We start from the raw sequence: 26,534 nt of genomic DNA on the forward strand, positions 1-26,534 counted from the left end.
TGATTTTGTTGCTGAGCCAGTCACAGGTGGAGACAAGAGAGGCTGTGAGGATGGAGCATGCTCAGTGCATCGTGGGCTTTGACGTGGTCACTCCTCGGCCAGGTCACCTCTCTGCTCCTCTGACCTTGTCCCTTCAGTGGAACCCTGTCCCACCAGGACCTGTGGTCACAGGGACTCACATCCCCCAGGCCTTGTCCTCTGTCCTAATGCAGCACAACTCCAGGACCCTGGACAGCAAGGGCCTTTGCGAGGGGTCGGGGGCGGGGGGCGGGGGGGGGGGGGGGGGACTCAAGTCAGCTTGGAATCAGGCCTGAGTCTGGCCCTCAGCCCCCACCTTCAGGTATTTGTTGTTTCGTTGCTTTTGTGGATATTATCCCAGTTATTGTGTGTGTGAACGTTGGTCTCATTCTCTGGGTGTCCCCGTCTGACTCAGGGTACATGTTCCCCGTCCTTGTCCCACAGACCCAGGTCCCTGCACACAGGAGCCCGCGGTGGGGAGAGATGGATTTCCAGTTCCTCCTGCTCTTGCCTCCTTCCCCAGCCTCATGTTCTTGCCCTGAACTCTCGGGGGAACCAGGTTGTGGAGTTAGCACAGAGGAGGGTCCCCCATTCCTCCTCTGAGATCAGGCCCTGCTGGGATTGTGCTCTGCCCGCTGCCCTCTCTCCAGCCTCCAGTGGCCCCCAGGATGTGGGGAGGGGAGGCAGCTGCAGGTTTAGGGGAGCAGCGCTGTGGGCAGTGCAGGTGCAGTGAGGGCCCCGGGAGGCACCCTGAGCTGCAGCCCCCCCCCCAGGACAGCTGAGCTGGGACCACAGCCATGAGGTCACTGAGTCCAGCACAGGGAGGGGCTCCCCCTGCAGGAACCGGGGCTGGTTGAGTGACAGGTGTGAGCGCTGGGGTTGCCTCTGGGGCCTCACTGAGAGCGAATGGGAGACCCTCTGGGCCGTGGGCAGGTGTGTGGGGCACAGAGTGTGTAAGAGCCAGGGAACAGGGAGGGGGGAGGGTGAGAGAGGGAAGGGTTCTGGGCCACCACGGGAAGGGGACCCAGGAGTGGGTGTGGGACAGGGCAGGCGGCTGTTTGATGGGGTGGTTGGTGTTCGGCTCGCTGGGAGGTGACCTTGAGGAGAGATTGGAAGGTCATGGCCCAGGAGGCCCTCTGGAGGGAGGTCTGCCCAGGGGGGACCTGCAGTGCGCATGCCCCGGGGCAGGAGGGGTCTGGTCTCTGGGAAGAGCCAGGAGGCGGGTGTGGGTGCAGCAGAGAGAGATGGAGCTGCGACAGAGCCTGGGGGACCACATGGGGGGAGGGGGTTGGAAGGGCGGGGGCTGTGCTGAGGGAGGTGGGGTCCCAGGACAGTTTGGAGCAGGAGAGGACGTGGGGTGACGCCCTCTTGAAAGGGTCGCTGTGGCTGTTGTGCTGAGGACAGACCTGGGGGAGAGGGAGGCAGCAGCGGGGGAGCGGGAGGGCCTGGGAAATGCAGGCGGGAGATCCCTCCGCGGGGTGAGCTGTGGGAATAGTGGGCCGGTGGGATTCTGGAACCTTCTGAGGAGGACTTGACAGCACTCCTCTGGGTCCATCCGGGGTCTGGGAGAGAGCGGGCACCATCATCAGAAATGTGATTGGATGGAAGGAGGAGGATAGAGTTGCCCTCAGCGGAGATGGGAGCCCAGGGAGCAGCATATATGGGGGGGGGGGGGCATCACAGAGGTTGGTTGTAGGAGATGTTGGGGGAGCTGTCTGCTGGGAACAAGGGAGCGGGGGGCTGGCAGGTGGATAGGAGCTGGAGGACGGAGGGGTGTCGCTGGAGAAACAGCCTTGGGCGGAGACGCACAGAAAGGCCATCTCGGGCCTTAAACAGGGACGCGGCCCCCAGGGAGCGAGGCTGCAGGAGACAAGGGGGGGGACCCACCAGGACCCCGTGTGAGCGCCCCATCCCACCCGCACCCGCGCCCCCTCTGCAGTCCTGTCCCCGCGTCCCGAGGCCCCGCTTTCCGGGGCGCAGGAGGCCCTGGTCACTCGCTGAGACTCAGGGGTCCTGGCCGAGGGGGGCGTCGGGGTCCCAGCGAGGCTGGTGGGGAGGCCGCGGGTCTCGGGTCACACGTTGAGCAGCAGGAACCCGCGCAGGACACCCGGGGCCGCGGGTGCCCCCCTGCGGGGCTGGAGACCCTGGTCTGGCGCCCAGTTCCCTGAGACGGGGCCTGGGAGGAGCTGGGGGTGTGAGGAGCCCACCAGGGATGCTGGGGCTCAGACAGAGCTCCCATTGGGACGGGTCTGACACCCACAGTGAAGGGTATTGTGGGGTTTTCCTCAGAAAGGAAAGGGGGGCCCTGTGTGGTCAATGATGGATGTGAGGCTGGGAGTGGCCTGTCAGGGGGGGACTCAGGGAGCGGGTCCGGGTCAGCATGTCTCTAACCTGCTCCCAGGAAGGCACAGCTGTGCTCCCTGTTGGGGACCGTGGACCCCACTTCTCCTGCCTCCCACACAGCCGTGCGCACGCCATGGGCTCTGACAGGATCCGGGAGCCACAGGTCAGGCTGAGGCCACACAGCCAGGCGGAGCCCCGCCCAGCCCAGCTCGGGCCCACAGGGACCCCTGCCTGCTGCGGGCAGAGAGGCCACTGCCCACCCCCCAGTCCCCTGGCCCTGGCCCGGGGGGCGGACTGCTGTGTCTGCTGCCCCTGGTCCCCAGACACTGTTCCTGCCCCTCCCCCCCTGCCCAGTGCTCTCCGCCAGCCCAGCCCCTCGGGGTCACCTGGTCCCGAGTCAGAGCCTGGCATGTGGTTGCCTGAGGGGGGAGCCTCAAATCCGGTGCAATGCAGGAATGTTGGGGGAACGTGGGGTTCCCTCTTGTATGGAGGGACGTGGTCCCTGCCTCCCACCAGACTCTGCACGCGTGGATTCTCCTCGTGTGGGAAGAGCGAGCAGGGCTGGGCTGAGGGGTGGGAAGAAGGGCCGTTTCCAGTTCTGGGAGCAAAGAGCTGGGGCAGGACCTTATGAGTGCGGGGCGGGCGCTCAGGTTGGGCTGGGGAACCAGTGATGGATGAGTGACAGGCGGGAGGGGGCGCCTCTCACTGAGAGTCTGTGTGATGGGAGGGGTGTCCCTCCGAGCACCCAGGTCTGTGCTTCTCCGCCCCCATCTGTGTTCCTCTCATTCAGCTCCATTCCCACGGGACCCCCTGGAAGGAGCATCGCCCCCAGGGCAGGGCTCTGTCCCACAGCACCCCCCTCCGTCCTCACCCAGGGCTCAGGCTCCCATCCCCATGGGACCTGCCCCGCTGACCGGTGTGACCACACAGTGAGGGCTCCCACCAAGGTCATGATCTGCTGCATGAACGCATGGCCCTCAGGGAAGGGCGGGCTCACTCTCACCATTTATCACAGGGACCCAGTGAGCAGCCCGGTGAGGGGACGGGGCGAGGTGGGGAAGGTGCCCAGTGCAGGGGCCTCTGTCACGGGGAGTGTACAGGTGTCACCCTGTCCCCTCCAGCCAGTGGGTGTGGCCACTGCTGCAGCAGCTCTCTGAGCCCCATGGTTAAGGGCTTTCGATAAAAGCTTCACTAGGTGGACACCATAGACTGGATCATGGGCCATTGGTGATGGAACTTGAACTCTAGCTCCTGTCCCCCCTGGTTGGGCCCTGAGGCTGAGAGTTCCCTCCTGTGATCAGCTTGGTCTTTCTGGGGACCAGCCCCCACCCTGAGGCCTCCAGATCCTCAGCCAAGAGCCACCTCATCAGCGTCCCACAGGCACCTGTCACTCAGGAGAAGCCCAGGGTTTCAGGAGCTCAGGGCCAGGAGCCAGGGGCAAAGGCCAGACCCTGTCTCTTCCCTCAGGGCAGAAATCAGGAGAGGAGGGTGGTCCCAGGAGAGGATATGGAACTGGGGTTCTCGTCCCATGGGGAGGACAGGCGCTGCCCCACCTGTACCTGAGCTGCTTCTGCTGGCTCTGCTGGGCTGGGGGTGAGGGAGGACTGTGCTGGGGAGTGTCCCAGGGTGGGGTTCCCACCAATGCTGGCCTTCCTGCACCTCTCTGTGTCCTAGAGTCTCCGAAAATGAGGGACCCGAGCCTGGGGTTCCCTTTGGGATCTGAGCCAAGCCTGGGGTGAGAGGGACAGTGAGCTGCTCAGCCAGGTGCATAGGGTCTACTCCTTCCTCAGCCTGAGGGAGGTGTAGGCTTAGGTGTGTATGCAATTGGACAATTGGTGAAATTGATGGGCAGACATTGGGTTATAACTTCAAAATTCTGACATAAAATAAGATCCATTCACACACACACACACACACACACACACAAAAACACAGATACTTACTGAGAATCTCAGTCTGTGGTGCAATGGCCTCTATACTAATAAAGGGGTAATATGCTAATTAGACCAGACACCTTCTAGATGTTCTTCCGGACAAAGCCATGGTGGTGGGGGCCAAGGCAGAGGCGGTTAGGGGCGATCAGGCCGGCAGTGGAGAGCAGTTAGGCTTGACCAGCCCGGCAGGGGAGGGGAGTTAGGGGCAATCAGGCCATCAGGGGAGGGCAGTTAGGGGCCATCAGGCCATCAGTGTAGGGTAGTTGGGGGTGACCAGGCCTGCATGGGAGAGCAGTCGGGGGCAATCAGGCCGGCAAGCAGAGATACTTTGGGGTGATCAGTCAGGCAGGCAGAGGTGTCTTGGGGCAGGCAGGCTGGGGAGCAATTAGGGGCATCAGGGAGGCAGGCAGAGAAGTTAGGGGCGATCAGGCAGGCAGGCAGGTGAGTGGTTAGGAGCCAGCAGTCCCGGATTGTGAGAGGGAAGTCTCCCGAGGGGTCCAAGATTGGAGAGGGTGCAGGCCGGGCTGAGGGACGGCCCTCCCTGTGCACGAATTTCATACACCGGGCCTCTGGTTATGATATAAGGACCATGCGTGTTCCTTCCTGAAATCCTACAGGGGATGCCCTAGTCTCCGTCTCCCTGGGAGGTTGGGGCTCTTCTCTGTGTGTTCCCTGGAGTGTGAGTGTGAGCGTTGCTTTGTGTACTTGAGGCAGCAAAGGGAGAGAAATCCCTACAGGGACTATGTCCACTGGGCAGGGCTCAGAAGCGGTTTGACGGGTGCAACATTCCGGGTCTGTCCTTCCCATTTGACATTTTAATGTTCTATCCTCTCATCCCAGGTCGCCACATCAATCCCACAAGGAACCCAGTCCCGTCTCCCATCCCCGTGGCCTCTGCTCCTCCTATGAACTCTGGGTGAGAGCTCACATGTCCCAGCCGTGTGAGCACAGTGAGCATGGAGAGCACATGGTGTGCACCCCCCCTGACCTCCGTTCTGCATTCACGTCCCCGTTCCTCTCTCCCAGGAGGAGGCAGAGGCGCAGAGTGGGAAGCTACATCCCCAGGCGGCACTAAGCTCACTCCTGAGGGACCCTGACACCAGGTCGGAGCTGTGGGGTCAGAGGTCGGAGCTCCCACCCCCTGCCCTGAGCTCCTCCCCACGGTCCTGTCACCATCCCGAGTCACAGATGAGGGAACGGGGTCCTGAGAACTCAATGCCGGGGTCCCAGTGCCCTGAGCTAGCGAGTGGGGAGGAGAGCAGATCTGGAGGTGCAGGAGCTGAGGGTTATGGGGCTCACTGGCCCCTTCCCGTGCGGCCTGCACAGAGTTTCATCAGCTGCACCCACTGCTCCTGAGGGAAAGGGCCTTTGCTGACTCTGGGATTTTAAAAAACTGAGGACTCCTTGCTTGCACTCAGTAATGGCATCAGGGTCTCTAGGGGTGTGAAGACCGAGCCTCTGACTGACGTCACTCACTGAGCGGCCCATGGCCCCTGTGGGCTGTGCCTGAGGGACCCTTGCTGTTCACTCATAGAAGCTTCCACAGCACTGAGGGCCGCCTCGCACGTTCAGGGTGAAGTGGAGCTCAGAGCACCAGCCTGAGGCTCCTTTAGGGAGAAGTGGGCAGAGCGCTCCCCCTGCAGGAGGAGGGGCAGGCCCAGTCCCAGGCCCAGGCCTGGCGCTCAGGTCTCAGCCCAGGGAGGAGTCTGGAGCAGGGCGGCTCAGTGTTGGGGCTCCCCTTCTCGCCTGGGTTCCCTTGTCCATCTCACATCCCTACTGAGTCCTTTTTCCTGGATACTCGTGACGCGTCCCTACTTCTCACTCCCATTGGCTGAGCCGTTTCCGGAGCAGCCAATCAGCGTCACCGCGGCTCCGGGTTATAACTCCTCTGCGGGAGCACCCAGAATCTGATGGTCCGGTGACCCAGAGGATGCGGGTCCTGAGGCCCCCCACCCTCCTCCTGCTGCTCTCGGCGGCGCTGGTCCTGACCCCCAGCTGGGCCCGTGAGTGCGGGGTCGGAGGGGGCGGCTGTGCGGGGAGGGCGCGGGGCCGGGAAGGCGCGCGTCAGCCCCGGCCCTGCCCTCCGTCCGCCCCCCAGGACCCCACTCCCTGAGGTATTTTCGCACCATCGTGTCCCGGCCCGGCCGCGGGGAGCCCCGCTTCTTCGCCGTCGGGTACGTGGACGACACGCAGTTCGTGCGGTTCGACAGCGACTCCCCGGATCCGAGGATGGAGCCGCGTGCGCCGTGGATGCAGCAGCCGTGGGTGGAGCAGGTGTACCCGGGGTATTGGGAGGAGCACACGCAGAACTACAAGGAGAACGCACAGGCTTTTCAAGTGAACCTGGAGGCCCTGCGCGGCTACTACAACCAGAGCGAGGACGGTGAGCCGCGCGCCGGGCCCGTCACGCCCCCCCTCCCCACGGACGGGCCGGGGTCGCCCCGAGGGTCCGGGTCGGAGCGTCACCCCGAGGCGGCGAGACCCGCCCGGCCCCCACCCGGGAGGAGCCCGCGGGGACTTTGACCCGATTTCACTTTAAGTTCAGATTCAGGCCCCCAGGAGCACCCGGGGCGGGGCTGACCTCGGGGCGAGGCTGACCTCGGGGCGGGGTCAGGGTCTCACACATTCCAGAGGATGTCTGGCTGCGACTTGGGACCCAACGGGCGACTTCTCCGCGGGTACATGCAATATGCCGACGACGGCACCGACTACCTCGCCCTGAACGAGGACCTGACCTCCTGGACCGCGGCCGACACGGCGGCTCAGATCACAAAGCGCGAGTGGGAGGCGGGGGGTGTGGCAGAGAGAAAGAGGAGCTACCTGGAGGGCCTGTGTGTGGAGTCACTGCGCATGTACCTGGACAAAGGGAAGGAGACCCTGCAGCGCGCAGGTACCAGGGGCCCTGGGGCCGCCCCCTCTCCCCGGGGCTGGGGCTCCTACAAGGAGACAGGACAGGGGGTCAGTGTCACACACCCCTCCTTGCGTCAGTGAGGGAGTCCCCTGGATATCCAGGTAAGGTACCAGAGGGACTCTCCCTCCTCTCAGGGACAGTTAGCGGTGCAGGCTCTCCTGGGGTGCAGGGAGACCCCTGAAATAACCCATCAGCGGTTCCCATGGGCCCTGCAGGGGCTCTGGCAACCACGGGGACCTGCTCTCTCAGGCCTTGTGCGCTGCCCACACCCCGGTGTCTGTGGCCTGACCCCAGCTGTTCTGAGTCACGTGGCCTCCACCCAGGTCAGGACCACAAATCCCTATCTCCCATCAGAGACCTGCCTCCTGCCCTGGGCTGAGTCCCTCTGAGTCTAGAACTTTCTAAATACTAGGAGGTCCTTCCAGGTGCCTCTGCCCAGGCTGGTATGAGGACTGTGTGCTCCCTCCCCACCCAGGTGTCTGTCCACTCTTAGGATGGTCACATGGGCGCTGCTGGAGTGTCCCATGGCAGATGCAAAGTTCCTGCATTTTCTCCCCTCCCCTCAGACCCCCCAAGGGCACACGTGACCCACCACCCCGTGTCTGCCCGTGAGGTCACCCTGAGGTGCTGGGCGCTGGGCTTCTACCCTGCGGACATCAGCCTGAGCTGGCAGCGTGACGGGGAGGACCAGACGCAGGACATGGAGCTGGTGGAGACCAGGCCTGCGGGGGACGGCACCTTCCAGAAGTGGGCGGCCGTGGGGGTGCCCCCCGGAGAGGAGCAGAGATACACGTGCCATGTGCAGCACGAGGGGCTGCCTGAGCCCCTGACCCTGAGATGGGGTGAGGAGGGCAGTGGGCACAGAGCCTCTTCTCAGGGCAGCAGGGGCCCTGGGGGACCTCAGTGGGGTCAGGGCTGAGGCCTGGGGTCAGGGCCCTCACCCTCCCTTCACTTCTCCCCGCAGAGCCGCCTTCTCTCACCTTCATCATCATCCTGGGCATCGCTGGGGGCCTGGTTCTGCTGGGAGCTGTGGCTGGAGCTGTGATGTGGGGGAGGAGGCGCTCAGGTGGGGGAGGGATATTGTCTGAGTGTGCACTCTAGGCAGTGACAGCGCCCAGGGCTCTGATGTGTCTCTCGGCTTCTAAAGGTGAGACCTGCCGTGGGGAGGGGTGGGCAGAGGGAGGCCTGGGTGGTGGGGAGTCTGTGGAACACTGTGAGCATGAAGTGGGTTTGAGAATGTCACCAGTTACAGCCACTGCCCTGAATCTGCTCATGATGATTGTCCTCCACAGCGTGAGGTGGCTGCCCTGTGGGTCTGAGTGATAGAAGATGTGTTCACGCTCCCACTTCCTGACTCAAGAACCTCTGATCGGGGGCTGGCCCAGCGCTGCTCCCCACACTTTTTGGTCCAGCAGAGGCGGCTGGGCCCTCACTATCGCTGTCTTACCTTCCTCGTGCTCTGAGCTGCAAGCTGTTCCTTCCGCATTGAAATAAGGTTCTGGGGGTGACTTTGTTCATTTCTTGCCATGAAGGGTGGGTGGATAAATTAAAGTAGAAGGTGCTACATTTTGAGGAAATAAATATAAACACCAAGAACTTTCCAGAGCTCATGTGTTTGCTGTGCTGAGCTGTCCCAGGTGTGCACAGGGGAGGTGGTGAGGACCGAGTGTGGTCGGGGCCTGTGCCCAGGGCGTGCTCAGTGCATCGTGGGCTTGGACGTGGTCACTCCCTGGCTGGGTCGCTTCTCTGCTCCTCTGACCTTGTCCCTCAGGGTACCCTGTCCCACCAGGACCTGTGGTCACTGGAACTCAGACATCACTGAGGCCTTGACATGTGTCCTAATGCAGCGCATCTTCAGGACCATGGACAGCGAGGGCTTCCTGGGGCGGGTCAGCCTGGGCTCAGGCCTGGATGGGGCCCCAGCACCCATCTGCTGGGTGTTCGTTGTTTCTTTGATTTTGTAGATATTATGCCTGTTAGTGCTTTCATGTATGAGTTATGGTCTCATTCTCTGGGTGTCTCCGTCTGACAGCAACAGGGTACATGTTCCCCGTCTGTGCCCGCAGGCCCAGGGTCCCCGCACACAGAATCTGTGTTGTGGAGAGCTGGCTTTTCAGGCTCCTCCTGCTCTGCCTCCTTCTAGGGCCTGAACGTTCCCACCCTCTGATCAGCTTGGTCTTTCTGGGGACCAGCCCCCACCCTGAAGCCTCCAGGCCCCTCAGCCAAGAGCCATCTCATCAGCATCCCAAAGACACTTGTCACTCAGGAGGTGCCCAGGGTGTTAGGAGCTCAGTGCCAGGAGCCAGGGGCAAAGACCAGACATTTCTCTCATCCCACAGTCTCTGCCCACAGATCCATTAATAGCCAAAGGGTCCCAGTAGTTAAGGACGCTGGCATCTTACTAGAGTCCCACTCTCTCATGAACAAGAGTCCAGTCCATCCTCCTATTGAGGATGGTTACATGGTCCACACATTGATGAAAATAACCCAACAGTTTTAGTCAGAGGGGAAACTCAAGTTCAGCCACCATGGGATATTGGTGCCCACCTCCCAGGAGAGCAAAAATGAAAGAGTCAGACAAAGTCAGTTGTTAGCAGGAATTTGGACTCACTGTTTCTCTCCTATATTCCTGGTGTGGGATGAAGTGGTTTCAAATACTGGGAAAATGCTCTGGCAGCACTCACCACCTCCAGCATTTGGCAGGACTCACCACACCCAATGCCCCAGCAATTCCCCTCCTGGTTATATCCCCAAAGACACTCATACATATGTGTGCCAGAACATACGGAGAACTTACTCATAGCGGCACAGTTTGCAAAATCTGAGTATAAGACAAATGCACGTGAGCAGTAGCGGAGGAGTGTGGTGTGTTCATAGGACAGAACCCTGTAGCCCTGAGAGTGGATACGCTACAACCACAAGAGCCAGTGGGACGAGGATGGACATGATGTGGAGAGAGAGCAGGTGCAGGGAGGAGGCCCCTGTGACATTCCTTCCCTCAAAAGCTGACGGGACTCACCTGTGGGGTAGAAATCTAGGTAGGGGTGAGTCAGGATGGGGCCAGTGTGTGACCAAATAAAACTGAAGAGGGTCCGCTGAGGACTGGAATGTTCTGTGAGTGTTGTTGATCCCAACCCTCACCCTGTGCAAATTCGTTGTATACATAGTATTTGTCCACTTTTCTCTGGGCATGTGATCCTTCATCTTTTCATCTATTATTAAAATTTTATCTTTGTAATTTCACCCAATTTCCTATTTGTTCTGGTTCTTTCTCAATTTTAGGTTCTGAGGGTATCTCTCTGTCTGTCCTAATACTTTCCCTAAATCCTGTCTGTATGTCAAGAATAATTCTTTCCAGGGTAAAACCTCCAAAAAAAAGAAGCAGAAGCAAAAGTGGAGGAAGAGGAAGAGGAAGAAGAAGGAGAAGAAAGGGGAAGAGAATGCGGAGGAGGAGGAGAGCTAGTGGTTATACAGTGAGTCACCAAAGAGCAGGACTCTGTGTGGCTAAGGAAGCACATCATGGTCTCCTGTGGGGTCGTGTGGACATTAGGGACTCCCAGGACTCTGAGCAGGGTTAGCACAGCTCACAGGGGACAGTCTCCAGGCTTACCATCCCTGGGGCCCCCGTAGGAAGAACCGTGGTGTTTCCATCAGGGGAGAGACCAGCTTCCTGACCCAGTGGAGATGCTCAGCCTGCACCATCCTGGTGTCAGCCTGACGTTGGGAGCAGGGGAGCCCTGAGGACGGTGCCCACGTGGGAAAGGGGTGTGATTGTACAATGAATGGAGGGGGAGGGGTGTGACGCAGCCGTGGGTTTCAGCTCACCCCAGAGAGCAGCTGTGACTCGGAACTCAGACCCGTCCACAGGGAACACAGCCACCTTTTCCTGCCCGTTGTTCAGCTGCTGGTGAGGACCGTGAGGACAGCCCTTCCGGAAGGAAGGTCTAGATGTCCAACACGTGGGAGATGATGTCACAGGCTTGGGGTTGGCTTCCCACAAACCCGGTGGGGGCGCAGGAGTCCACGGGGTTGGCTTCCCACAAACCCGGTGGGGGCGCAGGAGTCCACGGGGTTGGCTTCCCACAGACCCGGTGGGGGCGCAGGAGTCCATGGGGTTGGCTTCCCACAGACCCGGTGGGGGCGCAGGAGTCCATGGGGTTGGCTTCCCACAGACCCGGTGGGGGCGCGGGAGTCCATGGGGTTGGCTTCCCACAGACCCGGTGGGGGCGCAGGAGTCCATGGGGTTGGCTTCCCACAGACCCGGTGGGGGCGCAGGAGTCCATGGGGTTGGCTTCCCACAGACCCGGTGGGGGCGCAGGAGTCCATGGGGTTGGCTTCCTACAGACCCGGTGGGGGCGCAGGAATCCATGGGGTTGGCTTCCCACAGACCCGGTGGGGGCGCAGGAGTCCATGGGGTTGGCTTCCCAAAAACCCGGTGGGGGCGCAGGAATCCATGGGGTTGGCTTCCCACAAACCGGGTGGGGGCGCAAGAATCCATGGTGTTGGCTTCCCCAAAATGGGATCCGTGTCAGAACGCCCTCTCCCCGTCAGGACAGGGAGGCGTCGCCAGCTTACTCAGTGACTCACCCTCAGGCCCACCTCAGGAGTGTTGGGAACTCCCCTTCTCCCTGGGGTTCCCTTCTCTATTGGTCACATTAATGGCCAAATTAGCAATAATCGCTGCAGGGGCGGGTAGAGATTTGAGTGGGATAAAGTCGCTCCTCTTTGGAGAAGTCCCAGACTCCACGCAGACAGTGTCACCTGTGCCTCAGGTGACATGATAATGGCATCTCTGTGGGAAGATAAGGTCCAGGAACCCTGTCCCTGTAACTATGGGCTCAGGGACCCCGGTTCATCCTCAATGACCCGTCCCTGCCCAGAGCTCGAGAGCAAAGACCAGCCAGGTGAGGGCTCCCTCATGTGCCACCTCAGGGCAGACACCAGGAGAGGAGGGTGGTCCCAGGAGGGGACAGGGAACTGGGGTGGTCGTTCCATGGGGCAGGACAGGCGCTGCCCCACCTGTATCTGAGCTGCTTCTGCTGGCTCTGCTGGGCTGGGGAGGAGGGGGGCATGTGCTGGGGAGGGTCCCAGGGTGGGATTCCTGCTAATGCTGGGCTTCCCGCACCTCTCTGTGTCCTCGAGTCCCCGACAATGAGGGACCCAAGCACGGGGCTCCCTTTGGGATCTGAGCCAAGGGTAGGGCGGCCAGGGCCACTGAACTGCTCAGCCGTGTGCAGAAGGGTCTGCTTCTCGTCTCAGACCTGACCGAGCTTGAGGCGTGGGTGTGAAAGCCATTGTAAAATGGATGAAGTTGGTGTGTAGGGTTTGGGTGATAACATTAAAATTCTGACATAAAATAAGGTCCTTTCACACACACACACACACACACACACACACACACACACACACACACAGATGTTCACCCAGAATCCTAGTCTGTGGTGTAACAACATGATATACAGACCACTGAACAATGTATGTCTCAGTGATTTTTAAGGAGAGCGGGAAGGAGAGGGAGAGGGAGAGAGAAACGTTGATGAGAAACATCTGCTGCCTCCGTAACGCTCCCCACTGGGGACTGAGCTGCAACCCAGGCAGGAGCCCGACTGGGACCGGAACCGGCCGTCCCTTGGTGCAGGAAGGGGGGAGGCCCAACCGCTGCGCCCCGCTGGCCCGGTGACATCAGGACCCCGTGTGTTTCCTGCTGAAATGCGGCCTTGGGCTGCAATGGTCTCCGGCTCCCTGGGAGGTGAGGCTCGTTTCTCTCTGTGCCTTCTCTGTGGTGTGAGTGAGAGATGCTCTGTGCATGGGAGGCAGCAAAGGGAGAGAGAGAAATGGCTGCAGAGATCATCTCATTTGTCAAATAGTTTGACGGGTGCAACAGGCCGGGTCTGTACTTCCCATTTGACATTTTAATGTTTTATCCTCTCATCCCAGGTCGCCACATCAATCCCACAAGGAACCCAGTCCCGTCTCCCATCCCCGTGGCTTCTGCTCCTCCTGTGAACTCTGGGTGAGAGCTCACATGTCCCAGCCGTGTGAGCACAGTGAGCATGGAGAGCACATGGTGTGCACCCCCCCTGACCTCCGTTCTGCATTCACGTCCCCGTTCCTCTCTCCCAGGAGGAGGCAGAGGCGCAGAGTGGGAAGCTACATCCCCAGGCGGCACTAAGCTCACTCCTGAGGGACCTTGACACCAGGTCGGAGCTGTGGGGTCAGAGGCCGGAGCTCCCACCCCCTGCCCTGGGCTCCTCCCCACGGTCCTGTCACCATGCCGTGTGACAGATGAGGGAACGGGGTCCTGAGAACTCAATGCCGGGGTCCCGGTGCCCTGAGAGAGCGAGTAGGGAAGTGAGAGGAGGGCAGATCTGGAGGTGCAGGAGCTGAGGGTTATGAGGCTCACTGGCCCCTTCCCGTGCGGCCTGCACAGAGTTTCATAAGCTGCACCCACTGCTCCTGAGGGAAAGGGCGTTTGCTGACTCTGGGATTTTAAAAAACTGAGGTCTCCTTGCTTGCACTCCATAAGGGCGTCAGGGTCTCTAGGGGCAGGAAGACCGGGCCTCTGACTGACGTCACTCATGGAGCCGTCCATGGCCCCTGTGGGCTGTGCCTGAGGGACCCTTGCTGTTCACTCATAGAAGCTTCCACAGCTTTGAGGGCCTCCTCGCACGTTCAGGGTGAAGTGGAGCTCAGAGCATCAGCCTGAGGCTCCTTTAGAAAGAAGTGGGCAGAGCGCTCCCCCTGCAGGAGGAGGGGCAGGCCCAGTCCCAGGCCCAGGCCTGGCGCTCAGGTCTCAGCCCAGGGAGGAGTCTGGAGCAGGGCCGCTCAGTGTTGGGGCTCCCCTTCTCCCTGGGGTTCCCTTCTCCATCTCACATCCCTGCTGAGTCCTCCCTCCTGGATACTCGTGACGCGTCACTACTTCTCACTCCCATTGGCTGAGCGGTTTCCAGAGCAGCCAATCAGCGTCAGCGCGGCTCAGGTTATAACCCCTCTGCGGGAGCACCCAGAATCTGATGGTCAGGTGACCCCGAGGATGCAGGTCCTGAGGCCCCCCACCCTCCTCCTGCTGCTCTCGGGGGCTCTGGTCCTGACCTCCAGCTGGGCCCGTGAGTGCGGGGTCGGAGGGGCGGCTGTGCGAGGAGGAGCGAGGGGACCCGGCGGGGGCGCGGGCCAGGAAGGCGCGTGTCAGCCCCGGCCCTGCCCTCTGTCCGCCCCCCAGGCCCCCACTCCCTCAGGTATTTCACCACCGCCGTGTCCCGGCCCGGCCGCGGGGAGCCGCGGTACCTCGAAGTCGGCTACGTGGACTACACGCAGTACGTGCGGTTCGACAGCGACGCGGCGAGTCCGAGGGAAGAGCCGCGGGCGGCGTGGATGCAGCAGCCGTGGGTGGAGCAGGTGTACCCGGGGTTTTGGGACCGGGAGACACTGAGGAACAAGGAAGCTGCACAGCTTTTCCGAGTGAACCTGAAGACCCTGCGCGGCTACTACAACCAGAGCGAGGACGGTGAGCCGCGCGCCGGGCCCGTCACGACCCCCATCCCCACGGACGGGCCGGGGTCGCCCCGAGGGTCGGGTCCGAGCCTCATCCCGAGGCGGAGAGACCGCCCGGCCCCCACCCGGGAGGAGCCCGCGGGGACTTTGACCCGATTTCACTTTCAGTTCAGATTCAGGCCCCGCGGGGCGGGCGGGGCTGACCTCGGGGCGGGGCTGACCTCGGGGCGGGGTCAGGGTCTCACACCATCCAGTGGATGTATGGCTGCGACGTGGGACCAGACGGGCGCCTCCTCCGCGGGTACAGTCAGTGGGCCTACGACGGCACCGACTACATCGCCCTGAACGAGGACCTGACCTCCTGGACCGCGGCCGACACGGCGGCTCAGATCACAAAGCGCAAGTGGGAGGCGGAGGGTGCGGCAGAGAGTGAGAGGAGCTACCTGGAGGGCCTGTGTGTGGAGTCACTGCGCATGCACCTGGAAAAGGGGAAGAAGACCCTGCAGCGCGCAGGTACCAGGGGCCCTGGGCCGACCCCTTCCCGGGGCTGGGGCTCCTACAAGGAGACAGGACAGGGGGTCACTGTCAGACACCCCTCCTTGGGTCAGGGAGGGAGTCCCCCTGGATATCCAGGTCAGGTACCAGAGGGACTCCCCCTCCTCTCAGGGACAGTTAGGGGTGCAGGCTCTCCTGGGGTGCAGGGAGACCCCCTGAAATAACTCATCACCTGCAGCGGGTCTGGGACCCACGGGGACCTTCTCTCTCAGGCCTTGTGCGCTGCCCACACCCCTGTGTCTGAGGCCTGACCCCAGCTTTTCTGAGTCACGTGGCCTCCAACCAGGTCAGGACCACAAATCCCTTTTCTCCCCTCAGGAACCTGCCTCCTGCCCTGGGCTGTGTCTCTCTGAGTCTAGAACTTTCCAAAGACTAGGAAGTCCTTCCAGGTGCTTCTGTCCAGGCTGGTGTGTGTGCTGTGTGCTCCCTCCCCCACCCAGGTGTCTGTCCACTCTCAGGATGGTCACATGGGCGCTGCTGGAGTGTCCCATGGCGGAGGCAAACGTCCTGCATTTTCTCCCCTCCCCTCAGACCCCCCAAAGGCACACGTGACCCACCACCCCGTGTCTGCCCGTGAGGTCACCCTGAGGTGCTGGGCGCTGGGCTTCTACCCTGCGGACATCAGCCTGAGCTGGCAGCGTGACGGGGAGGACCAGACCCAGGACATGGAGCTGGTGGAGACCAGGCCTGCGGGGGACGGCACCTTCCAGAAGTGGGCGGCCGTGGGGGTGCCCCCCGGAGAGGAGCAGAGATACACGTGCCATGTGCAGCACGAGGGGCTGCCCGAGCCCCTGACCCTGAGATGGGGTGAGGAGGGCCGTGGGCACAGAGCCTCTTCTCAGGGAAGCAGGGGCCCTGGGGGACCTCAGTGGGGTAATGGCTGAGGCCTGGGTTCAGGGCCCTCACCCTGCCTTCCCTTCTCCCCCCAGAGCCGCCTTCTCACACTTTCATCATCATCATGGGCATCGCTGGGGGCCTGGTTCTGCTGGGACCTGTGGCTGGAGCTGTGCTGTGGGGGAGGCGGCGCTCAGGTGGGCAGGGGTGGGGTCTGAGTGTGCACTCTAGGCAGTGACAGCGCCCAGGCCTCCGATGTGTCTCTCTCGGCTTCTAAAGGTGAGACCCGCCGTGGGAGGGGAATATTGGGTGGTGGGGAGTCTGTGGGACACTGAGCATGAAGTGAACTTTGAGAATGTCACCAGTTACAGCCAATGACCTGAATCTGCTCATGATTGTCCGCAGCGCGAGGCGGCTGCCCTGTGGGGACTGAGTGATGGAAGATGTGTTCACGCTCCCACTTCCTGACTCAGGAACCTCTGATGGGGGTTGGCCCGGCCCTGCTCCCCACACTTTCTGGTCCAGCAGTGGCGGCTGGGCCCTCACTATCGCTGTCTTACCTTCCTCGTGCTCTGAGCTGCAAGCAGTTCCTTCTGCATTGAAATGAGGTTCTGGGGGTGACTTTTTTCATTTCTTTCCATGAAGGGTGGGTGGGTAAATTAAGGGATAGATGCTACATTTTGATGGAAATAAATATAAACACCAAGAACATTCCAGAGCTCATGTGTTTGCTGTGCTCAGCTGTCCCAGGTGTGGACAGGGCAGGTGGTGAGGACGGAGTGTGGTCGGGGCCTGTTCCCAGGGCGTGCTCAATGCATCGTGGGCTTTGACGTGGTCACTCCTCGGCTGGGTCACTTCTCTGCTCCTCTGACCTTGTCCCTCAGTAGAACCTTGTCCCACCAGGACCTGTGGTCACTGGAACTCAGACATCACTGAGGCCTTGAAACTTGTCCTAATGCAGCGCATCTTCAGGACCCTGGACAGCGAGGGCTTCCTGGGGCGGGTCAGCCTGGGCTCAGGCCTGGATGGGGCCCAGCACCCATTTTCTGGGTGTTTGTTGTTTCTTTGATTTTGTAGATATTATGCCTGTTAGTGCTTTCATGTATGAGTTATGGTCTCATTCTCTGGGTGTCCCCGTCTGACAGCAACAGGGTACATGTTCCCCGTCAGTGTCCCGCAGACCTAGGGTCCCTGCACACAGGATCTGTGGTGTGGAGAGATGGCTTTTCAGGCTCCTCCTGCTCTGCCTCCTTCTAGGGCCTGAACGTTCCCACCCTCTGATCAGCTTGGTCTTTCTGGGGACCAGCCCCCACCCTGAAGCCTCCAGGCCGCTCAGCCAAGAGCCATCACGTCACCATCCCAAAGACACTTGTCACTCAGGAGGTGCCCAGGGTGTTAGGAGCTCACTGCCAGGAGTCAGGGGCAAAGACCAGACATTTCTCTCATCCCACAGGTCTCTGCCCACAGGTCCATTAATAGAAAACCTGTCCCAGTAGTTAAGGACCCAGGAATCTTACTAGAGTCCCACTCACTCATGAACAAGAGTCCAGTCCATCCTCCTATTGAGGATGGTTACATGGTTTACACATTGATGAAAATTACCCAAAAGTTTTAGTCAGAGGGGAAACTCAAGTTCAGCCACCATGTGATATTGGTGCCCACCTCCCAGGAGAGCAAAAATGAAAGAATCAGACAAAGTCAATTGTTAGCAGGAATTTGGACTCACTGTTTCTCTCCTATATTCCTTGTTGGGGAGTAAGTTGTTTCAAATGCTGTGAAAATGCTCTGGCAGCACTCACTACCTCCAGCATTTGGCAGGACTCACCACACCCAATGCCCCAGCAATTCCCCTCCTGGTTATATCCCCAAAGACACTCATACATATGTGTGCCAGAACATATGGAGAACTTACTCATAGTGGCACAGTTTGCAAAATCTGCATATAAGACAAATGCACGTGAGCAGTAGCAGAGGAGTGTGGTGTGTTCATAGGACAGAACCCTGTAGCCCTGAGAGTGGATACGTTACAACCACAAGAGCCAGTGGGACGAGGATGGACATGATGTGGAGAGAGAGCAGGTGCAGGGAGGAGGCCCCTGTGACATCCCTTCCCTCAAAAGCTGACGGGACTCAGCTGTGGGGTAGGAATCTAGGTAGGGGTGAGTCGGGATGGGGCCAGTGTGTGACCAAATAAAACTGAAGAGGGTCCGCTGAGGACTGGAATGTTCTGTGAGTGTTGTTGATCGCACCTTCACCCTGAGAAAATCCACTGTATACATAGGATTTGTCCACGTCTCTCTGGGCATGTGATCCTTCATCTTTTCATCTATTATTAAAATTTTATCTTTGTAATTTCACCCTATTTCCTATTTGTTCTGGTTCTTTCCCAATTATAGATTCTGAGGGTATCTCTCTGTCTGTCCTAATTATTACTTTCCCTAAGTCCTGTCTGTATGTCACCAATAATTCTTTCCAGGTAAAACCTCAAAAGTAGAAGCAGAAGCAGAAGTGGAGGAAGTGGAGGAAGAAGAAGAAGAAAGGGGAAGAGAATATGGAGGAAGAGGAGAGCTAGTGGTTATACAGTGAGTCACCAAAGAGCAGGACTCTGTGTGGCTAAGGAAGCACATCATGGTCTCCTGTGGGGTCGTGTGGACATTAGGGACTCCCAGGACTCTGAGCAGGGTTAGCACAGCTCACAGGGGACAGTCTCCAGGCTTACCATCCCTGGGGCCCCCGTAGGAAGAACCGTGGTGTTTCCATCAGGGGAGAGACCAGCTTCCTGACCCAGTGGAGAGGCTCAGCCTGCACCATCCTGGTGTCAGCCTGACATTGGGAGCAGGGGAGGCCTGAGGACGGTGCCCACGTGGGAATGGGGTGTGATTGTACAATGAATGGAGGGGGAAGGATGTGACGCAGCCGTGGGTTTCAGCTCACCCCAGAGAACAGCTGTGACTTGGAACTCAGACCGATCCACAGGGAACACAGTCACCTTTTCCTGCCTGTGTTCAGCTGCTCCTCAGGACCATCTGGTTAATTGCCAAATTACCAATAATCCCGAAGCGGCTGGTGGAGATTTGATTGGGGAGAAAGGTGCTCTCTTCAGAGACGTCCCTGACTCTCCATGCACAGAGTCAACCTTCCTTCCTGTGTCAGGTCAGCTGTAAGGAACCTGGTCCCAGCATACATCCATACATCCATCCATCTATTCATTCATCCATTCATTCATACATACATACATACATACATACATTCATCCATCCATCCATCCTTACATCCACTCATTCATCCATTCATTTATCCATCCATTCATTCACTCATCCACCCTCCATCCACCTATTCATCCAGCCATTCATTCACTTATCCATCCTTCATTCATCCATCCATCCATTCACCCAGCCATCCATTCATTCATCCATCCATCCATTTATTTATTCATCCATCCATCCATTCATCCATCCATCCATCCATCCATTCATGCATCCATCCATTCATTCATTCATCCATCCATCCACTCATCCACCCATCCATCCATCTATTCATCCAGCCATCCATTTACTTATCCATCCTTCATTCATCCATCCATCCATTCATCCAGCCATCCATTCATTCATCCATTCATCCGTCATTCATCCATCCATCCATCCATCCAGCCATCCATTCATTATCCATCCATCCATTTTCATCCATCCATCCATTCACCCAGCCATCCATTCATTCATCCATCCATCCATTCATTCATCCATCCATCCATTCACCCAGCCATCCATTCATTCATCCATCCATCCATTCATTTGTCCATCCATTCATTTGTCCATCCATCCATTCATTTGTCCATCCATCCATTCATTCATCCATCCATCCATCCATTCATCCATCCATCCATTCATTCGCCCATCCATCCATTCATTCATTCATCCATCCATCCATCCATCCATCCATCCACTCATCCACCCATCCATCCATCTATTCATCCAGCCATCCATTCACTTATTCATCCTTCATTCATCCATCCATCCATTCATCCAGCCATCCATTCATCCATCCATCCGTCATTCATCCATCCATCCATCCATCCAGCCATCCATTCATTATCCATCCATCCATTTTTCATCCATCCATCCATTCACCCATCCATCCATTCATTCATCCATCCATCCATTCATCCATCCATCCATCCATTCACCCAGCCATCCATTCATTCGTCCATCCATTCATTCGTCCATCCATCCATTCATTCACACATCCATTCATTTGTCCATCCATCCATTCATTCACACATCCATTCATTCGTCCATCCAGCCATTGATTCACTTATCCATCCATCCATCCATCCATCCATCCATCCATTCATCCATCCATCCATCCATCCACTCATCACTAATATGTAGGGAGGCCTCTGCTCCAGGCTTCCTGTCCGCCTGCTGCTTGTGTAATGGAGACAGAACACCCGCTTTCCAGCCTGGCCGTGTGGCTCAGGGTGAGGGTGGCCCAGGCACCAGAAGGCCCCAGGTTCCATTCCCTATTAGGGCACCTGCCCTGGTGTCTGACTGGATCCTCAGTAGGGGGCCTGCAGGGGGCAACCAATCCATGTTTCTACCTGCCTCTCCCTCTCCCTTACTCTTGCTCTAAACGTGTTTGAAGCAAATAAACAAATGAAAACCCCGCTCTCCTGGTGCGCACAGTGGGACAGGAAGGACCCAGGTGCCTGGGTTGCAGACTCCTCCCCGCGTGCAAGGCAGCCAATGGGCGTGTCTCTCTACAAGGGTATTCCCTCCCTCTCTCCCTCTCCTCCTACCTCCCTTGTGCTCTCTCTAAAAGAGAGAAAAATCACTGGAAAAATATCCCCCAGTAAGAATTAACCTCTCCTATCTCTCCCGCTCTCTCTCCCCTCCCCCACCTCTTCATACATAAAAGTTTATATGTGTGTGTGTGTGTCATCTCATGTGAGTCTCACTTACTTGCATGTTGGATGTGCTCACACTTTAGCGCCAATAAAGACAGGATTGAGCAGGGCGGGCTGCGGCCACACCGCTCGCTCCTCGCCGTCCAACCTCCCGCGGCGGCACCGCCCACCCCGAGGACCCGCCGCTGCTGACGCCTGGGGCGGGGGGCGGGGCTGCCGCGTGAGCGACGGCAGCCCGGGGCCCAGGAAGGGGCTGCGGAACCGGGGTCCCCTGCAGTCGCATCAGCCCCGCCCCAACTCGACCCGGATCTCGACCCCCACCCTGACTCAGACTCATCACTGCCAGGGCAGCCCCGTCATCTGAGGGCTCTGCTGAGGCTCAGGAGCCGCAGCTCTGGCGTAGGGGCGCTCACCGGGGGGGGGGGGGGGGGTCGGGGGGGAGGACCTCTAGCCCCGTCAGTCCGACGGGCCATGGCCCAGGAGCCGAGGAGGGACTGCGGGCCGCGTCACGGCCGCGGAGGAGGGACTGGCGGGTCCAGGAGGGACAGTCGGGCGCCGGGGACCCTCCAAGGAGGCTGCGCGTCTCCCAGCCACTCTGTGGGTGAGTCCTGGGCTGGTCCCTCCCGCCGCCCCCTCCTGGAAGGCCTCCTGGTCGCCCTGCGCCCCGCGGGGCCTCCTCGCGTCCCGGGCGCCGTGTCCCCAGAGTCGGGGGGTCCGGGAAGCTGCGTGCGCGGGGCCGTCTCCACGGACGCGCAGGGGACGGGCCTGCGCGGTGCGATCGCGAGTCCCAGAGACGCGGTCAGGGAACTGAGAGCGGGACCCCTCCATGTGTGGGGGGGTGTCTCCCACAAACACAGTCACCTGCTCAGCAAGTCGCCCCGCGCCCGGGCGCTGCCCTTACTCCCAGTCTCCCCGCTGAAGGCCTGTCGGAAGCGACGCTGCTGGAGACACCCCTGCCCACCCCTCCCCGCTCCGCCACGTCCCCTGGGAACCCGCCCCTGGCCCCTCAGCAAGGCCGTCCGCTCTGGCTCCCGGAGGGGGGGCACCCCTCTTTCTGAGAGAGAGGGGGGGCTGCATCAGGCTGAGCACAGTGTTCAGTGAGCAAAGGAGCCGCACGTACCAACCGTCCTGATGACAGAGGGGAGGCCAGGGCCTCCCTCACAGCCCGGAGCGCGTGGGTCCTGCGAAATGGGGGCGTGTGGAGTGAGCCCCGTGGTGCGCACCCCCAGGAGGAAGGCATTTCAATTGTGGGGACAGACACGCACCTGAGAGAGAAACAACAAACCCCCACTTTACAGCCTTGGGACTGTCCCGGGGGCGTGGCCTTTGGGGTCCACGTGCACGTGCTGCCCCCTGGGGGCGCCCAGAGGTGCGGGCGCAGGAGCCGCGTCCCTCCCGCGGGGGCGTCCGCACAGGAGACTCGCAACAGGACCGCGACTCAGGGGCCGCTTTACAGGCCCAGGAGCTCGGGGTGCGCCCCCCTCAGCTGACGGGCTCCCCACACTCCGGCTGCCCAGCAGGCGAGGAGCCGCAGGAGGCAGAGGGGGAGGGCTCAGAGGCCCCACGGCCCCGGGGTGTCATGGCCACGGGGGCACAGCTCCCCCTCCTCACCCGCGCAGCCTCCCTGGGGGAGAAGGAAACCAGGTGTGGGGACCGGAACCCCAAAGGGCAGAGGAGCCTCCTGCGCTGCCCGCAGGCCAGAGCTGAGGCCCCGCAGCAGCACCCACCCCGCGGGTCCCCGCCCCTCACTCCTGGGAGGGCCCCCGCGGGTCGGGGCTCAGGAGGGAGCCGCCCCAGCACCAGGCCGGGCTCCTGGGCGGCGGGTCCCGCTCCGGGGCCTGAAGGGGCGACAGCGCCACCCCCTCTGCTGCGCTCAGCTCAGCGGGTCTGAGGGCCGCCCCCTCCTGGGACCGTGCTCAGGGGGAGCCTTTGGGGGGACGCCGGGCTGAGCCGCTGACGCCACGGAGGGGACCCCGGCCGCGGGCCATCCACAGACAGAGCCTGACCGTGAGGGATCGGCGGACGGGCCGCTCTGCGCGGGGGAGGCGGCGGGGAAGCCGGACGAGCGGCGGGAGACCCGCACAGGCCCAGCCAGGAGCGCGCAGCCCCGAGGGGAGGGGAGGGGGTGCTGGGGGCGGACGCACCCAGACAGGAGCGAGCTGAGCCCAGGAGCCAGGTGCCCGCCTGGGCCGCCCCGGCAGCTGCAGAGGAGGCTCCGGGGCGCCGTCCCCCCGCCGGGCCTCCCCTGGAGCCCAAGGCCAAGGCCCCCCTGCAGCTGAGCGGCTAGCGACCGCGGGCGGCTGCGGCCAAGCGGGCCCGGCCACAGGGAGTCCCGGCCCCTGAGGCCCCTGCGGACCCGCGAGCGGCGGCGGCGCTGGAGCGCGTGGGGCCTCGGGGCTGAGTGGGGGGCTGAGGGCCGCCGCCCGGCAGGAGGGGTTCCCGGTGGAGGCACCCCGAGAACAGGCTGCTTCTGTGGCCCTGGGGCCGGAAGGTGACTCGGGGACCCCTCCGCGCCCCGCTGCAGCTCAGGACCCAGGGACCCGCCTGGGGCGGCGACCAGTTCCCTCCGCGGGGAGGCCCGCAGCCTGGACCTGCCCGGCCGCGTCCTGTCCGCGTTTGGGGGGCGGGTCCCGGGACTCGGGCCAGCAGCCAGTGCAGGGGCTCCTCCCGGGGGGTGCGGGGACGGGGTCACGAGCAGAAGGCCCAGAATAAAGCGGGGACACAGCCCGCACCCCGGGTCTCAGCGGCAGCAGCGGAGATGAAGGCAGAGCCGCGCAGCGACCCCTGCGGGCCGAGCCTGGGCAGCAGGAGGCAGCCGCCGCCCCAGGGCGCACTGGGACCCGCTGGCTCCTGCTGACCTCAAACTGGGGCCGCCGGCGGGTCCCCCCAGGCCCTGGCCCCGGGGCGTCCCTATTCGCAGGGGAACCGGTGGGGGACGCGGGGACCATAGCCCTGTAACGGGTGCCACCCGCACGGGCGTCCTCTGAGCCCCGGGCGCTTCCGGGCCTGAGGCGGAGGCTGTCCCTCCGGGGAGCGGGCTGCTGTGTTCCCGGGGCAGAGGCGCTGCGGCAGGTGCGGTGACCGGGCTCGGCCTCTGGGGACATAACTGGGACCGTGTCATTAGGAACCATCACCGGTTCCCACGGGAGAGCCGAGCCGGGAAGGCCTGGGAGCTGCGCCCCGCTGGGCCAGCAGCTGCTCCCCCCCCCCCACCAGCTGGGAGAGTAGAGATGGTCCCTCCTTGTGCATCTTAGGGGGCCACATGGACACAGAACGCAGGCCCCACGCAGCTCTGCAGAGCATCCTCTGACCGGCAGGGAAGCTGGAGAAAGCCAGGCGCGGAGCTCACTGTCTGCATCTCCGATGGGGAAGGACAGTGTGGGTGGTGACGCACCATGAGCACCGCTGTCTGTCCGGGACTGGGAACCGCACTTTGGGGGGAAGGGGGAGGCCAGTGCTGGGATGGGGGCGGGGCGGGGCGGGAGGCAGCAGGGCCCGTCCCAGAAAGAGGCTGGTGCTGGGAGAAAGGCCACAGCATGGCCCTCACCCACCAGCCAGGGCAGCGGGGCTGGCAGAGGTGCGTGGGGAGCAGGGAGGCCATGGCTGGTCAGATGGACAAGGGCTCCTTTCTCCGCAGGCGGGAACTTTAAGAACAAAACATTGCTTCAGGGTCAGGCTGCGCTGGCATTTCTGGGGGAATGGTCGCTGAGGGCCAGGCCTGGGGGCAGGCGAGTGGTGGCACAGGCTGCTGAGTGGAGGCGATGGCGTCTGTCCCTCTCACAGCAGGAAGGGAAGACGCTTCTCTCCAACGCTGTCCAGGGCGCACGTGTGTGAGAGCGCTGGGTTTCACTGGTTTTGGGAAAACTCGGCATTTCTCACAGGAAAACGCAGCCCCTCTGCAAGGTGCTCCTTAATTCTGTCCCGACTTGTATGTCAGTCACCTGTGAGTCTCTCCATGCCACAGTGCCTGCTCCTTTGTGAGGGACCCACACGGCGTCTTCATTACAAGGTTACTTGTACTTGTCTCAGTGCCCTGAGTGCAGTAAAAACTGCTTAAAAACCCCTCAATGGGTGTGTTCTTAGGACACAGGTGGTTATTTTCTCAGGATAAATGCCCAAGAGAGACATTTCTATGCATAATGTGAGCACATTTATTACTGCGTCTTTCAATACATTTGCATTGATTTCAGGGAAGAAGAGAGGGAGGGACAGAAACATCAGTGATGAGAGTCAGTCATGAGCCTCCTGCACGCCCCCTGCTGGGGATGGGGAGGGTCACCAGGGCCTGTGCCCTGACCCTGCTTCATAAGTTCACCTCCTGGTTCATAGGTCGATGCTCAGCCCCCTGAGGCCACCAGCCCCGGGGAGTGTGAGCACATTGAATGGCGGGGACTTGAGGGAAAAGCTTCCTTAGAAACTGTGTGCATCCACCTCCTTCCGCCTGCACCACAGGGTGTCTCCCTTCCCTCTGCCCCCACTCCCATCCTTTCCTCCACCTTCCCCAAACCGATGGATTTCCATTTCATCCCTGTTTCTCTTGTTCCACGTTCTCATTATTGTCCCCATGTGTCTGTCACACAGACAGGTGTTTGACATCCGCATTTCTTCTCCCCACGTTGTCCCTCACGTGCTTCACTGGCGGATTGGGCTGTGGATGCTTTTAGACATTGGGCTTCGGAGAGAAGGACACGCAGCCCCCACGGGACCTGGCCTGACCCGCGAGGCCTCAGTGCTGTGGGGAGCTGGCCCGGAGCTCACAGCGGGACCGGGTTCCTCTCCCTTTGGACACGAGTCACCTCTCAGAGTGTCACCCTCAGACACGCCGTCCCGAGGCCATGACAAGGGAGACAGAGCCATACCACCCTCCCTGCGTCTACACACAGACACACACAGGCCCGCACAGCTCACAGAGGACCACACAGCCCCCTGCGCGGGCTCACGGCAGCAAGGCTGCTTCTCTCCAGCTGCCCCCCATCCTTGCTGCTGGCGGCCTTGTCCCTGGACAGTCACTGAGCTGCCCACCCACAGCACTGCCCCCCTGACACCACCCATCCGATGAGCCTGCTTCCCCAGACCCTCCCCAGGTCGCCATCCAGAGCCCACCTCCTAGATGTGCCCCATCTCCCCCTTCCCGCTAGGATGCCCCATGGCCCCCGAGGGACGCGATCTCCCCCAGCAATGATGACTAACCCACCTCGCCTGCCCACCGGGGTCCCCCTGGGCTTTGGCTGAGGATCACTGGTCCACGGGGCCCTTTCTCTGTCAACATCTTGGTGCCTCTGAGTTTGATTCTGGGCCTGAGGTTGTCTCTCTCGAGTGTGAAGTTGACACGGACAAGTTTTATGTTTTCCTTCCTGGTTTCCATCTTTGGGTGTTGGTTTGAGAAATTCTCTTTCCACAACTGTAAACGCTTCACATATAATGTCCTCTGTGGGAGAGCATTCCAGGGCGAAGGGAAACGGGGCTGTTAGAGTGTTGGGGGCAGTTAAGGGGAGGAGCACCAGGTAAGGGGTTCTAGGGTGGAATCTACAGTGACCTTCTCCGA

General features: G+C 60.8%; 1 protein-coding gene across 2 annotated transcripts; it reads left to right on the top strand.

The window, feature by feature from the left end:
- Window positions 1–6,225: 6,225 nt before the first annotated feature.
- LOC308234889 (class I histocompatibility antigen, Gogo-C*0203 alpha chain-like) lies at window positions 6,226–16,773 on the top strand (the record flags this gene model as incomplete). Of its 2 annotated transcripts, XM_080643312.1 has the most annotated exons (6): window positions 14,198–14,312; window positions 14,426–14,710; window positions 14,935–15,210; window positions 15,784–16,059; window positions 16,182–16,365; window positions 16,492–16,773. In XM_080643312.1, 5 exons carry the CDS (start codon window positions 14,240–14,242, stop codon window positions 16,322–16,324), a joined length of 1,053 nt encoding a protein of 350 aa, XP_080499438.1. The 2 variants fall into 2 exon arrangements, with proteins under 2 accessions (XP_080499439.1, XP_080499438.1); XM_080643313.1 differs by lacking the exons at window positions 14,198–14,312; window positions 14,426–14,710; window positions 14,935–15,210; ... (1 more) ...; window positions 16,182–16,365; window positions 16,492–16,773 and adding exons at window positions 6,226–6,298; window positions 6,394–6,678; window positions 6,910–7,185; window positions 7,773–8,048; window positions 8,171–8,307.
- Window positions 16,774–26,534: the final 9,761 nt, after the last annotated feature.

The sequence above is a fragment of the Plecotus auritus genome, assembly GCF_963455305.1.
Source record: "Plecotus auritus genome assembly, chromosome: 10".
NCBI classification, from domain to species: Eukaryota; Metazoa; Chordata; class Mammalia; order Chiroptera; family Vespertilionidae; genus Plecotus; species Plecotus auritus.